Source organism: Phytophthora cinnamomi, assembly GCF_018691715.1.
Source record: "Phytophthora cinnamomi strain GKB4 chromosome Unknown Contig50, whole genome shotgun sequence".
Classification (NCBI taxonomy): Eukaryota; Oomycota; class Peronosporomycetes; order Peronosporales; family Peronosporaceae; genus Phytophthora; species Phytophthora cinnamomi.
Window position 1 is genome coordinate 163,751 of NW_027150983.1, and position 14,267 is coordinate 178,017.

The following is a 14,267-nucleotide window of genomic DNA, read 5'->3' on the forward strand; positions in this document are numbered from 1 at the left end:
TTCAAGACCCCAACGTCATCGCGCCCAGAGCTCTCCGCCGAGTTGTTGCAGCTCGGGGCGTAGCTGGTAGACGACGGGGACATCGACTGGTAGCGCGGAGAAGGTGGTACTCGCTTGGGTGGAAATTGGAGAATGGCGGCGGCTGAATTGCGGATCTGACTCAGCGAGTCACCGCCACTACTCGCCATGGAGCTCTCCTAGTGGTGGGCCAGCGTATCGTTCTCGCGGCGCGTCCCATTCACCGGTTGTCCTAAACCGCTTGTTGAAGTGAACAGGATGTTTTGATGCCTTATACCAGTGATGATTTGTTATCGATACAAATCGTTGTTAATTCTATCTCTGATAATGCATACACAGTCAGTAGCTATAATGTATCCAATCATATTCGAAAGGGGTTGAAGCAAGTCCGTCACGCACGATCGTCTGGAGACGGCGACGCTCGCTTGTCGAACCCCTGGAGGTGGTTGGCCTGCACGAATAGTTGATTCACCTCCGACCTCAATCGTCGACGGTCGTGTAGGCCTTTCGCCCACCTCCAAAGACCATTGTCTGTCGTGACGAGCTGGTCACACCTGATTAACTTCAACTTGCTTGAACCACTGGCTGCCAGGGCCCGAGTTGCCTACATGTATCACAAAAAACAACACGAAGGAACCAGCACGCTGCCAGGTTGTGGGGGATAAGCTCGTTATAAATTTCTACACGCAGCTCGCGTCAACATTGGCTGCGTACCAACATTGGCCGGGCAGAGCTATCAGAAAACACTAGGCCGCACCGGTACTTAGCGCAAGATACACCACGTGTACGTGCGCATGCAGGTGCATCTGCTGTGTCCTCCCCTCCCATTGCCGTGACTTGTTTTCACGGGTTGTGATGCAGAGAAGTTTGGAGGGAGAGCAACATGGCTCCAACAATGCAAGGAGCAGCTAGCTATACGAACACTAGGTGGTGAGGAGAGGGGAGGGCGCGGCATGGTCGACATTCGCTACACTAGCATTTCCATCGGTTGCCGCAGTTATGGCACATGACGAACACCGTCATAGGCTCATCGGCACTGCGCGTCTGCTTCTGTGTGTTACTGGTCTTAGACGACTTGCAGCGCCCACAGGTGAAGAGACCCTTGGTGCCCTCGGTACCGGTCTGCTTCTGGATCTTGTCGTGGTTGGCCTCGGCCCAGTCCAACCGCGCCTCCTGGAACGCGTCGTCGCGCAGCTTCTCGATCTGCGCGCGCTTCTCCTCCGTGGCCAGCTCCTCGGCCGTCATCTTGACCAGCTGGTCTCCGCTGACACTGTCGTCCAGCAGGTTCTGGCGCAGCTCGGCGTTCTTCTTCAGGTTGAACGACAACTGGCGGTACTTGGCCATGTACTCCTTCTTCTGCTCGCCGGGGGCGCCCATGTGGTAGATCCTGGCCATGGCCACTTCGACGGCGGCCGCCACCTGGCCAGGGTCTCCGCCCTCGGAGGCTTCCAGGATCTCTTTGAGCTTGGTGCGCACCGTGGCGCGCACCTTGTCCAGCCCCGCCGGAATGAATGGCGTGGAGCTGACGCGCGCGGCCGCGGGCTTGGGCGCCGTCTTGAGGCCATTGGAGCCGGGGGAGCCGGAGCTGCTGGGCTTGGGGGACGCCTCCTTCTTGGCGTGGTGGAGCCTGCTGCTGCTGCTGCTGCTGGAGGCGGCGGAGGACGAGGCCTTGGGGGACAGCGCCATGTTCTTCCACGACTTGACCAGCAGCCGCGCCAGGCTCGCGATCTTCTCGTTCTCGTGCTTGCGCAGCTTGCCGACCGTGTGGCCCATCTTGGTCTCCTTGAGGATGGCGTACGTCACGGCGGTCTTCTCCAGCGCGCGCAGCACCTCCAGGGCCTCGCCCTGGTCCGTCACGTCGCCGCGCGTGAACTTGAGCAGGCGGCGGTGCAGGTTCTTGGCGTCTTCCATGGCTGCTCGCGGGCGGGAAACGGGCTTGGCTGGCGACGGGGGGGAAGGGATCCGGGATCTGGGGCTCGCGCTTTCGAGGCTTCTTGGCTACTAACGCTCTCGGGGCTCCACGTCGCACTCGGCCACTCACTCCCTCTCCGCAGGCTCGGTCGGGCCTGACGAGTGACTGACTGGGCGGGCGGCTCGAAACGAAGCTGCTGTGCGCCACACTAATATACGGTGGACCACGCTAAATAGTGCTACAATACATAGACTCTCACCTTCTATGTATATGATCGGATCCACCTTCAAGCGACATTGTTTGGTGTGTGACACACGATGTTTGGCGCTTTTTGGCGCCAACGCACAAAACGCTGTCAAAGGATGGCGCTGCAGCCGGAGCAAGAGGCCGCGGCGCTCCTAGGCTCGCCGCGCGAGGCCGCCGCCGCGGCCAAGAGCAAGCCGGCAGCCAAGGGCGAGCCCAAGTCGAAGCCCAGCAAGCCCAAGCCCAAGGCGAAGCCCAAGCCGCCCACCAACACGCTGGACCGGTGGTTCAAGCCCGCGCCAACTGCCGCCAAGGACAAGAAGCCCAGCGAGAAGCCCACGCAGCCAGAGGACAGCGCTGCTGCAGCCAGCAAAGACGTCGATCAGCCGGCGGCCGCAGCGAAGAAGAAGAAGAAGGCGGTGGGCGCGTCCAGGAACTTTGTGCAGCGCTACATCCACATCACCGACGAGTGCCGAGTGTGCGAGGAGGCCAAGACGGAGGAGGCCACGCGCTGCGAGCTGCGCTGCGCCACGTGCTCCATGACAGTGCACAAGAAGTGCTACGGGATCAAGGGCGAGCTGCCCGACGGCGACTGGAACTGCCGCCGCTGCCAGTTCATCTACGACGAGACCTCGTGGGAAGACATCAGCAGCCTCGTCGGCGTGGCCGCGCCCGAAGGCGTGTCGTTCCCCAAATGCAGCCCACTGGACGCCACGCAGAGGCTCCACGCGTTACAGACGGACTGCAACTTTGCGGCCGTGTTCTTGTTCCTGCAGCGCTTCCGCCGACTCGGACTGAAGCTCTCGAATGTCGTGACGACGCTGGAGGTGAGATGCAGAGATGGTTTTGTTCTGGTGCTGCTGGTGAGGGCATGGGCTTATTCAGTGTTTGCTTTGTGATGTGGCGGATTATAGGTCCTGGCGAACACTTTGCTGCAGCCGAAGGAGGACGGGTTGTGTGAGGAGCTACACTCCCGACTGCTGACTAACGTCAACGTCGCCATGTCAAAGTACGTAGTCGAATCGTCTCTAGTGGTTGTTGCGCGACCATTGCTAAGTCGTGTTCACTTCATTTTTGTAGAAAATACCCTTGGTATGTTCACCTGCTGCGCTTCCTGCGCGACGCAGAGTACCCGCCAGCTATTGCAGAAGACATGAAGTACCCAGCTAGCAGCAGTGACGCAGAGAAGCGAGAAGAGTTCTACTTCGACCTCTCCGTCGCGGAGCGAGTGGCAATACTGAAGTTTCTTTGTGAAATTCAATTTGACCGCAATGATACGCTCGTCGAGCAAATTGACCAAGAAGAAGCAGAATCTATGGTAAGTCGTGCTTGCCTGGAATCGCCACCGGCAATTGTGTGCTGACTGTTGTTGGTGTCTTTTAACAGAGAAATGAACCTATCGGCACGGATGCCGCGGGTCGCTCCTACTTCATCCTGGAAGATGCTGCGACTGTGCCCAATGCAGCGGTGTGGGTATGTCGGTGCGCAAAGGTTGGTGGTACGGACTGGGAGACGGTCTGCAACGACCTGGAATCAGTCGAGTTGCTGGTGCAGGAGTTATCACTATCAATCGATTCAGCCGATCTACAACTATGGCACGCACTGTCTCGCGGTGCTCTCAAGAAGCTCACACGCCAGAAAGAAAAGCGGAAGCGCAATGAGCGCTGGAAGCACGAGCTTGCTACCAGTGGTGTACTTGATGCGACCGGAAACTTTGAGGGCATCGGCAGGCGCTCTCTACGCAACCGGCGACAAGTAAATTACGCAAATATTGATGAGGAGGAAGAAGAGGAGGAGGAGGAGGAAACAATTGCTGATTCGGACAAGAGCGGCGATGAGGAAGAGGCTTTCGAGGCGAAAAGTGACGATGACGCCGGTAGCGAGACAGACGGAGACGACGACGGCGATGATGAGGAAGACGATGATCAGCCCCGGCGCTCGACAAGAAACAGTGTGGCTAGGAAGCGGAAGTCCCCGAGCCGGTCTATTCGCAGCAGCAAGCGGAGGCGGCAGTCGGTACGTGAGCATCGTTCAACTCCTTGTCACCTGCTTTGTGTGTGAGTTCTAATAGCACTCACTCGGTTAAACAGCCGCACGAAGTCTCGGACGACCACCCCGGTCTGCGTCGCAGCTCTCGCAACCGCGGCAACCCAGCCACGACTTCCTCTTCTCAAGACGAAGACGACGACTCGGATGACGACGACTCGGACGTGAACTGAGTGTCACCGTTTGCTGTGCGTCTATTATAGCTCGGATCCACTTGCTGCATAGGGAGGATAATACATTGCGGAGCTGTTCGTGCTCAAAGTGCGCGATGTGCCACTGCAACCTGACGCCACTCGACGCCTATCGCCCGCACGCGCGGTAGCAGATACCAACCTCGTTCGCTCGCGCAGCCCTGCAACTCGACACGCCGGCGTCAAGCAATCAACCAACCAACCCAAGCAAGTACTACAAGTAAATAGCGCATCAACTCCGTGACAAGTCCAGCGTTCTTGTATACCGTAGTTCGTGGCAAGCGGACCCGGTCGTTGCCCCTGCGTCGTTCAGTTGAAGTGAGCGCTGCGATACTTTTCGTCTGCAACGTCATCAGCTAAAAATAAATCCACCAATCGGAGCCCGTCCAGCCGGCGAAGAACGAGTCGGACCATCGTGCCTTCCCGCAGCTAAACGTCTAACGACGCGACGGCTTCCGGTACGGGGCAGCATTCGTCCAAGCCCGCGCCCCTGAGCCTCTCGCCCTCGCCCTCTCCCCTCCTGGTAGGTTACAACCGCTTAGACTCTAGCGGCAAGCAGCCACCCCCACCCTCGCTCGCCCGCCGACTGACGCCCTGACTCACTGTTGTTCGTTGCATGTGGCGTGTGTGACGACGACCTGTCGGCCATGAAGCTGTCGGTCATGCAGCCCACGGCGCTGGAGCCCACGCCGCTGTCCAGCGAGAACGGCCCCCTCAAGTCCGCCTTCGGGGAGGTGGTGCACCGCGGCTGGCTCAACCTCAAGACGCGCAGCATGGTGAACGTGCGCCCGCGGCACATGCGCTACTGCATCCTGACGCGCGACACGCTGCAGCTCAGCACGTTCAAGTTCCAGCCCAGCACGGGCGACCTGCAGTCCGGGCTGGTCAAGCCGCTGCGCAGCTACAAGGTGCTGGGCGTGGCGCCCTGGGACGGCCGGCGCTTCGCCTTCCTCGTGAGCGTCAAGCAGCTGGACGACCACGCCGACAAGGTGCTGGAGATCGACGGCCCCACCGCCACGGCGGCCAGCGACTGGATCCACCACCTGCGGGTGCTCACCAGCCGCGAGGAGGAGGACTGGCCGCCGCAGACGTCGCTGGCGTCGCTCGGCGGCAGCGACCAGAGCTCGGACTCGCCCTCGGATGCAGCTGCGCTCTTCTCCAGCAGCAGCAACACCAAGAAGGAGGCCAATCTGTGGGTGAAGGGTGCCTCGGTGCATCGAGGACTGCTGAACGCCTCCGGGGAGAACAACTGCTTCTTGAACGTTGTGATCCAGAGCTTCTGGCACTTGACGTCCATGCGCCACTTCCTGCTGCACGTCGAGGTGAAGGACGAGTCACGCACAGTGGAGTCCAACGTGCTGCGTGCGCTGAAGTCCATGATGATGGAGTACGACGACACTTCAAGTGGAGTTCTGCACTCGCGGGCGATCCGTAAGGGATTGAGTGTGCTGTACTCGGCGGACAAGAACTTCCAGGAAGGCGCCATGTACGATGCCGAGGAAACGTTGCTCGCCTTGCTGAACTTGATGCACCAGCAGACGGACGCCACGGAAATTGAGGAGACCCACAAGACAACGATGATGGTCAAGTCTCTAGTTCGCGTGGTTAGCACTGACACTTACGAGGAGAAACCCCAAGCAGTCTTCGACGACAACAGTATCCCGCACTTGGTCTTTTCGCACCAGATCTACGACAGATATGTGTGCGGATCTTGCAATCACAGTTCGCCGTGGGACCTGTACTCGAACCTCGTGTATTCCACGTACGCGAGTGACTTGTATGCGTGCAAGTACGAATCGACGGAGCAGATGTTCCGGCGACTTACATCCCAGGAGGCTGATGTCGCTTCCAAGTGTGAGCAAAAGGGTTGCAGTGGAAAGCTCAACAAGGAACGGGTCATCCATCGATTCCCCATGGTGTTCGCAGTCTCGATTCTTTGGGCTACCCAATCTGCCACGAAGGAACAGGTGCAGGGTGTGCTGAACAACATCGATGACCGCTTGGATCTGGCCAAGTGCTTTGACGCCGCCGGGCCTGTCATCCGTTTTAAGAATGGTGGTCTGCGTACGACGTACCGCCTCCGTGGCTTTGTTTGCTACTACGGGCGGCATTACGTGGCTCTGTTTTACAGCACAGCGCACAAGATGTGGTTGCTCTTTGATGACTCGCGCGTGCTCGAGATGGGATCGTGGAGTAATGTTGTATCTGAGTGCCTGAAGGGCCGATTCCAGCCGGTGCTTCTGTTCTACGAGCTTCCTGATCAGCGCAAAGATTCGTCGGTCGGGATTTTCGTGAACGATGGCTCCCTCAATATCGACCGACCGAAGAGCTTATCTGTGGGCTCTCAGCCAGGGGAAATGATGCCTCCGTCTATTAAGGAGGAATCCCCCGACATTGAACGGCCATCGCTGCGGCGACAAGGCGATGACGAACTTCACAGTGTGGACGAAGAAACAACGATCCCTAGCAGCCGAGGTACACATGCAGTAACAGAGTTGGAGGCCAACCCCGACTTCGAAATGGAGGAATTGAGCCTGCGCGACTCCATCACGCAGAACATCACGCCGGTGTCTGCAGCTATCGCCATGTGCCCTCGTACGATCTCTATGAACGCGCTGCTAGGTGAAGACGAGTACGACGTGCGTTTTGGCGAATCACTACTACTCGGTATGTACTTAGAGAAGATAGACAACGAATTGTGTGTGACGAGCTTCCCTCGCGGGGCCAAGGGTGGCATGTTCGGCGCCGAAAAGTGCGGCCAGATTGGTCTATTCGACACCATTCTGCAAGCCAACGGGCATCCACTGCAGCACTACCAGGTGGACCGCGCGTTGAAGATGATCAAGGCTCAGACGCGCCCGCTTGTCATTCGCTTCCGTAAGTCGAAACGTGTTCAACAGCTACTCGACATGGGCTTCTCGCGCGAGCTTGCCGTTGAGGCATTGCAGAAGAAGAAAGGTGACGTACAGGCGGCTGCCAACTACTGCTTCGAAGCCACCGGTTAGCCTCGCAAAATTGGCACAGTAGGTAATTAGAGAAGTAGGAAAGCACAGCGTGGTGTCAATAAAAGGCACCGTGCTTTTCGCTCTTGAGCAATCTCTGTCAAGGCAAATGTGTAGCGAGTGATCAAGTAAAGCAGTTCATTCAATGCATTGTGACTACCTACGTAAGTCTACGCGAAGATGGCCAAGAGCAAGGCAGCAACAACTGCGCTGATTCCCATCTTCACTGAAGCAGCAGCGGACGTGGTTGAGGAAGAAGAGGTCTTCTCACCCGTCGAGTCTCCGCAAAATGTTCCGTTGTAGCCTTTGTTGCACGTGCAAACGCCGCTCGTGCTGCATGTGCCATGTCCGCTGCAAACCGTGCCAGCGCTTGCAGTAGCGTCGCAAAGCAGGCACTGGTCACCCGTGGCACCCGCGCTGCACGAGCACTCACCGCTGGTCGTGTTCCCACTGAATTCACACGTTCCCTGCGTCCCGCACTGCGAGACACTGCTGCATTCGTTGGAAGTCACGGCGTAGCAGTAGTCGGACGAGTTGTAGCCGGCGTTGCACTTGCATTCATAGTCCTGCGCAAAGTCCACGATGGGAGAGCACGTGCCTTGACCGCTGCACAGCGTCTGAGTCGTGGCATTCCAGCCGCACTGCTCCACCACCGTGTCGGTGATGTTCTGGATGTAGCCTCCATTGTTAGCAACGTACTTGGCCTCATCGAGGCACTGGTAGATACCGTTCACGACGACATAGTCGTTGTTGACAGTGAAGTTGCGCTGATAGCACTGCACTGTGCCAGTGCCATTGGCGGCACTCACAGTGATGTCCGACTCGCCGTCTACCGAGCCATTGCTGCCAGCGGTGCTTGACACAGTTACGTTGTACTGCTGGTCGCAGTTCTCGACCTTCACGAAGGCGCATACAGGCTGAATCACGCGATACTTGGCCGGCCAGGACATGAACGTCGGGCAGAGTCCGGCGATGCTGCCGCTGCACACTTGATCGCCAGGAATGCACATGCTCAGCTGCTCGAGGCCGGCGACGCTCGTGTCGACCGACACACACGCGTAATTGCTGCCGTACGTGGTGCAGTCCTTGGTCGTCACGCAGCGCCCTGGGAACGTGGTGGACTTGCTGTCCGCGTAGACGCCAGCGACCAGCAGAACCGCTGACAGGACTACGGCAGACTTCATCCTTGTAGTTGGGTCACGCCTTATAAACCGGTTGGCGGGTAGCTACGAGAGCGCAGATTGGAATGTGGGGCGGTTGTCGAGAAGGCTGGGATCGGCAGAGCAGTCCATCGCTGGCCAGAATTACGAAGTGGGAAGTTGCCCACCGCAACGGCCCAGTGCAGGCACTAAGTATAGGGAAATGCGACTGAAGCTGCTCGAGCCTTCCACTAAAACCACGCTTCCTCCGCATCGACCGATTCTCTCGGGGGTTTCGCCACCGAAGCTGCTCTCACTCCGCTCGTAGGACACCTGCCTTCCAAACGATGCACGTTGAAGTTGCCTTTATGTTCTACCACACGACATTATGTTCGCCACACCAGCACAAATCCCTGTCAAATCGGATGGATTTGTACGGCCCACAACGCAGGGGGAAAACGTTCTGGGGGTCCAAGGCGTCGTCGTGTGCGGCCAGCGTGAGTTTGGTTCAGCCGAGTCACGAGCAGCAGGAAGCCATGAAGAGCGCCGCTCGCGTGGCCCACAAGTCGCTCGCCCAAGGTGCGTCGTCCGTCAGCAGCCCAGGCCTGTCACCCACTCACTCACCCACTCACCCACCCATTTCTCTCTCTCTCTCTCTTTGTCGCCGTCGAGCAGCGCGCGGATTCCGCACCAGCGCTGCTGTGGCCAATGCCGTACGTGCCTGCCTCCCTCTGACACCTTCTACGGCGTCCTGCAGTATAAACTGTCGCGAGCCCTCTGGCTAACCATACAACTTGCATGCAACCGACTGCAGGCGGCGGAGCAGCCCGCGGCCATGGCGCGCGTGTACGGCGGCCTCAAGGACGAGGACCGCATCTTCACCAACGTGTACGGCGAGGACACGTGGCGCGTGGACGGCGCGCTGCGTCGCGGAGACTGGCACCGCACCAAGGACCTGCTGTGCATGGGCCCGGACTGGATCGTGCAGGAGATCAAGGACTCGGGCCTGCGCGGCCGCGGCGGCGCCGGCTTCCCGTCGGGCCTCAAGTGGTCCTTCATGCCCAAGCAGACGGACGGCCGCCCGTCCTTCCTCGTGGTGAACGCCGACGAGAGCGAGCCCGGCACGTGCAAGGACCGCGAGATCATGCGCAAGGACCCGCACAAGCTCGTGGAGGGCTGCCTCATCGCCGGCTTCGCCATGCGCGCGCGCGCCGCCTACATCTACATCCGCGGCGAGTTCTTCAACGAGGCGCTGATCCTGCAGGAGGCCATCCACGAGGCCTACCAGCGCGGCTTCCTGGGCCGCAACGCCTGCGGCTCGGGCTACGACTTCGACGTGTACCTGCACCGCGGCGCCGGCGCCTACATCTGCGGCGAGGAGACGGGTCTGCTCGAGAGCCTCGAGGGCCGCCAGGGCAAGCCGCGCCTCAAACCGCCCTTCCCGGCCAACACGGGCCTGTACGGCTGCCCCACGACGGTGACCAACGTGGAGACGGTGGCGGTGTCCCCCACGATCCTGCGTCGCGGCGGCTCGTGGTTCGCCAGCCTCGGACGCAAGAACAACCACGGCACCAAGCTCTTCTGCATCTCCGGACACGTCAACAACCCGTGCACGGTGGAGGAGGAGATGAGCATCCCTCTCCGCGACCTGATCGAGCGCCACTGCGGTGGCGTACGCGGCGGGTGGGACAACCTTCAGGCGTGTATCCCTGGCGGTTCGTCCGTGCCCGTGCTGGACGAGGAGCTGTGCCAGGACATCATGATGGACTACGACGACCTAAAGCAGCGCGGCGGCTCCGGTCTGGGTACGGCCGCCGTCACCATTTTCGACAAGAGCGTGGACATGGTGGGCGCCATCCGCCGGTACTCGCACTTCTACACGCATGAGAGTTGCGGCCAGTGCACGCCATGCCGCGAGGGCACGGGCTGGATGGAGAAGGTGCTGACCCGCATGGAGACGGGTGACGCTGAGCTCGAGGAGATCCCCATGCTCGAGGAGATCTCGCGCCAGATTGAGGGCCACACTATTTGCGCTCTGGGTGACGCCGCCGCTTGGCCCGTGCAAGGTCTGATCCGCAAGTTCAAGCACAAGCTTGTGGAGCGTATCGAGGACCCGTCCAGCTTCAAGCCGGAGGACCACTTCCAGAAGTCGTGGCCCGGCGCCCCGCTCAAGAACCAGGAGTGGGTGGACAAGTTCTCGGACGGTTCGGCTTACAAGTCCAAGGCCTCCGCGTAAGCGAATGCTGTGGACGTTACGGGCTTCGCCAGGAAAGAGCGAGCGTGATATGTTGCAGAGAAAGAAATGACTTGACACACGAAAACTACAAACACTTGCACGATGGAAAAAGCGAATGGCTCGAGTTGTCCATGCGGAAGCCGATGCTAAGAGGCCAGACGCTAAATACAGGGAAGCCGTTTGTTGCAAGCTTCTAGCCCCTTTTGCCTTCATAACGCGTAGTTACTGATTCCGTGACAAGAAGGTTGTCTTGAGAGCTAACACGTCCTTCGAAAACACGAAGTTATCGCTCAATTTTAACATCGACAGAACTCCTAATTACGCCTTCCGCCGTAGCAAGTTAGGTTTGTTCGTTTTGCCCAATGAGAAAGAGCGATTTGCTGAGCTCCATTCAAGCATGTCGACGTACGAGAAGACGCTGATCCCGCCGCTCAACTTCTCCATGGTGGCCTCGGGCGTCTACCGCTCGGGCTTCCCCAACCGCAAGAACCACGCCTTCCTGCAGCAGCTCGGGCTCAAGTCCGTGCTGTACGTAAACAACACCAAAGCGCGAACGGATTGGCAGCTCTCACCACTGGGATTGATTGGGATTTCTGTGAACTTGCAGATACCTGTGCCACCAGGAGCACCAGCCGGAGAACGTGGCCTTCTTCAAGGAGAACAACATCGAGGTGTTTCAATGCCCCATTGACGGCAACAAGGTGCGGCGACTGAGACAAATTGATCAACTGGAAGAGCACCCACTCATGCGACCAGATTGGTGACTACAGGAGCCGTTCATCAGCATCAACCCGGACGCAATGGCTGATGCACTGCGTCACCTGCTCGGTAAGCATTGGGTATGAAAGTCTGGGAGGGGGGCACGTTCCTGCTGGTCTGACCGTGTTGTCCTGTTTTGAAGATGTGAGAAACCACCCGATCTTGGTGCACTGCACGAAAGGAACCCACCGTACGGGGTGTGTGATCGGGTGCATGCGCAAGATGGAGAACTGGTCGCTGACTTCCATTATCGACGAGTACTGCCGCTTTGCGGGTCCTCGCATGCGTCTGCTGGACCAGCAGTTCATCGAGTTCTTCACGCCCACGATTCAGTACGACGAGAGGCAAAAGCCCAAGTGGCTTACCTAGAGTAAGCAATAGGGGCGACAATTCGTCCATTTCTTTCATCAAAGCTAATTCGCTTTCGGCTTCACGGATACGAGCATGACTCTGGGTAGTTCCCGAACAATACTACACAACAATTTCGCCACTGTATTTTCGCGAAGCTGCTCCGGGATTTTCTTCGTTTCGGTTCGTGTGGAGCCACTGGACTACCTCCAAATGGCCATTTGAAGCAGCAAGCTGCATTGCCTCACTCATGCAGCCCTCCTGTCGATTTTTGTGGAGATACTTCAATACGGCGAAATTCCCAATAGGTGCGGCGTTGTCCATGGCTTTTCTGGTGCATCCCTCGTTGCGGTTTTCAAGGAGCTATCGAGATGCCCATATACGGCCGCCAATTCCATTGCATCCGTCGAGAATCCCTCCATACGTTTGGCATGAAGCCACTTGAGATGACCGCACTCGGCTGCTACTTGCAGAAAATCATGTGGAAACCAGCCAGCTCATAACGTTTTATATGGGTAATGCTCACAAGTCATTGCACGATATTAAGATGCCCATTTCTTGCAGTGTTTCCGGCGACGTAGCGGTCCTTAGTAGTGGTGAATCTGTACCCCATTTTCCACGTCTCACAAGAAGATACTCCACTTTCACCACCGTCCAACGTGTACCAGCGAGTGCCCCCCTCCCCCTTCGTGGATAAGGATTCGCGACATGCAACCAACGCTATGGTCACCACGGGAACGTCGTCGACAGCAGCTTGCATTGACAGCTCCAACATTCACCGACGAAGATGCTGGGCAGGCCTTGGTGACACCGTTGGAGTTTGCTTGATTGAACGACCAATTCCCGATTAGATTCGAACCATTCCAAGACCAAGGATTCAAACTCGGCCGACGCAACAGAAGTATCTGACCTATACTCTCCCACCTCAGCCCGAAAAAGAAAACGAGCCACTTGTGCGCCTATATTGCACGACGAAGCAATGGTATCCGATACCGTGTGGACAAAAGTGAGCGACTTTCACCCGTTTGCCACAAAAGCTACGGGTATGTTACACCTCGATGTTTTTGCTGGCTTTGGACACAACTATGCTTGCAACCCGACGGAGCAGATCCGCTACTTCCGTATTTCGTGCGCGATATCGAACAACTGCGCCAACTTAACGTTGAGCGTGCCGTCCCAGGATTTGATGAAGAACTCTGTGGACTAAAACGCTGCTTTCCACATTACTGGCAACAAGTGGTATCTGCTCAAGTTTCACTCTTCGAATCGTCAGCAGCCCTATCCGATGATTTTTCTCCTTTCCCCTTTCGCACGACATCAACCTCGGGGTTGGATTTCTTTTCCGTAGTACGTCGATCTGCAGTCGAGGCAGCAGCAACCCAGCTGGAAGCGATTTCGGCACCGTCGCTGTCAATCCCCCAATCGTCATCAGAGGAGGCATCTCCAGGCACCTCCATCCCCCGTTTCTCCGCCCAATGAGCACTGCAAAACCCGCTCTTTCCCCCGCGGTTCTCGCACCACTCGAGGCTGCATCTCGTCCCTCCGCCGTGGTCCCAGCACAGCCCTTTCGACACCCTCCTCTTGGAGCAGCCTTCCTCCTTGCACCGCTTGCCTCCGCCATGGGCTCCGCAGCGACCACCAGGCTCTGCCACCTTCTCGCAACCCTCGACCTCACACTGGGCGCCTCCACCGTGAGCTCTGCACAAGTTTCTTGTCCGCGCGACCATCAGACAGCCTGGCACAGTGCACCGCTTGGCCTCGGCCGGTTTGCCGCCGTGGGCGTAGCATAGTCCCTTCCGTTGGGCGCTCTTGTCGCAGCCTTCCACCGAGCAAGCCTTGCCCCCGTGGGTGTAGCAGAGCCCCGCCTTCTGGGCACAGCGGTCACATCCGTCCACCTTGCAGCGGATGCCCCCTCCGTGGCTCTTGCATAGGCCCTTGGACTTGACTTGGTTGGTGCAGCCCTCGTGCTTGCATTGCGGCCGCTTGTAGGGCTTTTTGGCGTTGCTTCTCGGCGCAGATGTAGGAGGAGGACCTACGGTTCATACAAATAACGCCGAGTGAACTAGACGTCCACGGAGACGCAGATAAGGAGGAAGTCGCGATGCGCACCCATGTTCACGCATGCCACAGACTCCAAAAGTCGTGTTTGTATGAAAACCTATGCCACGCGATAAGGTACGATCTGCGACGTGTGACGGGTGACATGGCTACATTCCAAACACGAGAATACTGTGCAACACTGAATGAACTGAATGAACATTTTACATAATGCTGGATTCAAGAAAAGGAACAGAAATACAACAAGCTGAGCCGTCTTCGTCTACGTCGCGTCGAGCTCTTCCCAGCAGCATCAAGCTCCTCCTCAAAGACAGG

General features: G+C 58.0%; 7 protein-coding genes across 8 annotated transcripts; 4 read left to right on the forward strand and 3 right to left on the reverse strand.

The window, feature by feature from the left end:
- Window positions 1-990: 990 nt before the first annotated feature.
- Window positions 991-1,929, reverse strand: IUM83_06492 (Transcription elongation factor S-II; the record flags this gene model as incomplete). Its single annotated transcript, XM_067930704.1, has 1 exon — window positions 991-1,929. The coding sequence occupies one exon, from the start codon at window positions 1,927-1,929 to the stop codon at window positions 991-993; it is 939 nt and encodes a 312-aa protein (XP_067789770.1).
- Window positions 1,930-2,292: 363 nt separating this feature from the next.
- Window positions 2,293-4,392, forward strand: IUM83_06493 (inactive ubiquitin carboxylterminal hydrolase putati; the record flags this gene model as incomplete). The annotated part of the gene is made up of 5 exons (XM_067930705.1): window positions 2,293-3,000; window positions 3,088-3,182; window positions 3,254-3,491; window positions 3,560-4,189; window positions 4,264-4,392. The coding sequence occupies 5 exons, from the start codon at window positions 2,293-2,295 to the stop codon at window positions 4,390-4,392; spliced, it is 1,800 nt and encodes a 599-aa protein (XP_067789769.1).
- Window positions 4,393-4,900: 508 nt separating this feature from the next.
- On the forward strand, window positions 4,901-7,415 carry IUM83_06494 (putative inactive ubiquitin carboxyl-terminal hydrolase; the record flags this gene model as incomplete). The annotated part of the gene is made up of 2 exons (XM_067930706.1): window positions 4,901-4,933; window positions 5,064-7,415. The coding sequence occupies 2 exons, from the start codon at window positions 4,901-4,903 to the stop codon at window positions 7,413-7,415; spliced, it is 2,385 nt and encodes a 794-aa protein (XP_067789632.1).
- A 167-nt stretch (window positions 7,416-7,582) lies between these two features.
- IUM83_06495 (uncharacterized protein) lies at window positions 7,583-8,596 on the reverse strand (the record flags this gene model as incomplete). The annotated part of the gene is made up of 1 exon (XM_067930707.1): window positions 7,583-8,596. One exon carries the CDS (start codon window positions 8,594-8,596, stop codon window positions 7,583-7,585), a length of 1,014 nt encoding a protein of 337 aa, XP_067789775.1.
- A 491-nt stretch (window positions 8,597-9,087) lies between these two features.
- IUM83_06496 (NADH dehydrogenase [ubiquinone] flavoprotein 1, mitochondrial) lies at window positions 9,088-10,787 on the forward strand (the record flags this gene model as incomplete). The annotated part of the gene is made up of 3 exons (XM_067930708.1): window positions 9,088-9,130; window positions 9,227-9,264; window positions 9,366-10,787. The coding sequence occupies 3 exons, from the start codon at window positions 9,088-9,090 to the stop codon at window positions 10,785-10,787; spliced, it is 1,503 nt and encodes a 500-aa protein (XP_067789774.1).
- Window positions 10,788-11,184: 397 nt separating this feature from the next.
- Window positions 11,185-11,915, forward strand: IUM83_06497 (Tyrosine phosphatase; the record flags this gene model as incomplete). Of its 2 annotated transcripts, XM_067930709.1 has the most annotated exons (4): window positions 11,185-11,315; window positions 11,395-11,488; window positions 11,558-11,615; window positions 11,689-11,915. In XM_067930709.1, the coding sequence occupies 4 exons, from the start codon at window positions 11,185-11,187 to the stop codon at window positions 11,913-11,915; spliced, it is 510 nt and encodes a 169-aa protein (XP_067789772.1). The 2 variants fall into 2 exon arrangements, with proteins under 2 accessions (XP_067789772.1, XP_067789773.1); XM_067930710.1 differs by lacking the exon at window positions 11,558-11,615 and having other exon boundaries at window positions 11,769-11,915.
- Window positions 11,916-13,141: 1,226 nt separating this feature from the next.
- IUM83_06498 (uncharacterized protein) lies at window positions 13,142-14,007 on the reverse strand (the record flags this gene model as incomplete). Its single annotated transcript, XM_067930711.1, has 2 exons — window positions 13,142-13,926; window positions 14,004-14,007. The coding sequence occupies 2 exons, from the start codon at window positions 14,005-14,007 to the stop codon at window positions 13,142-13,144; spliced, it is 789 nt and encodes a 262-aa protein (XP_067789768.1).
- Window positions 14,008-14,267: the final 260 nt, after the last annotated feature.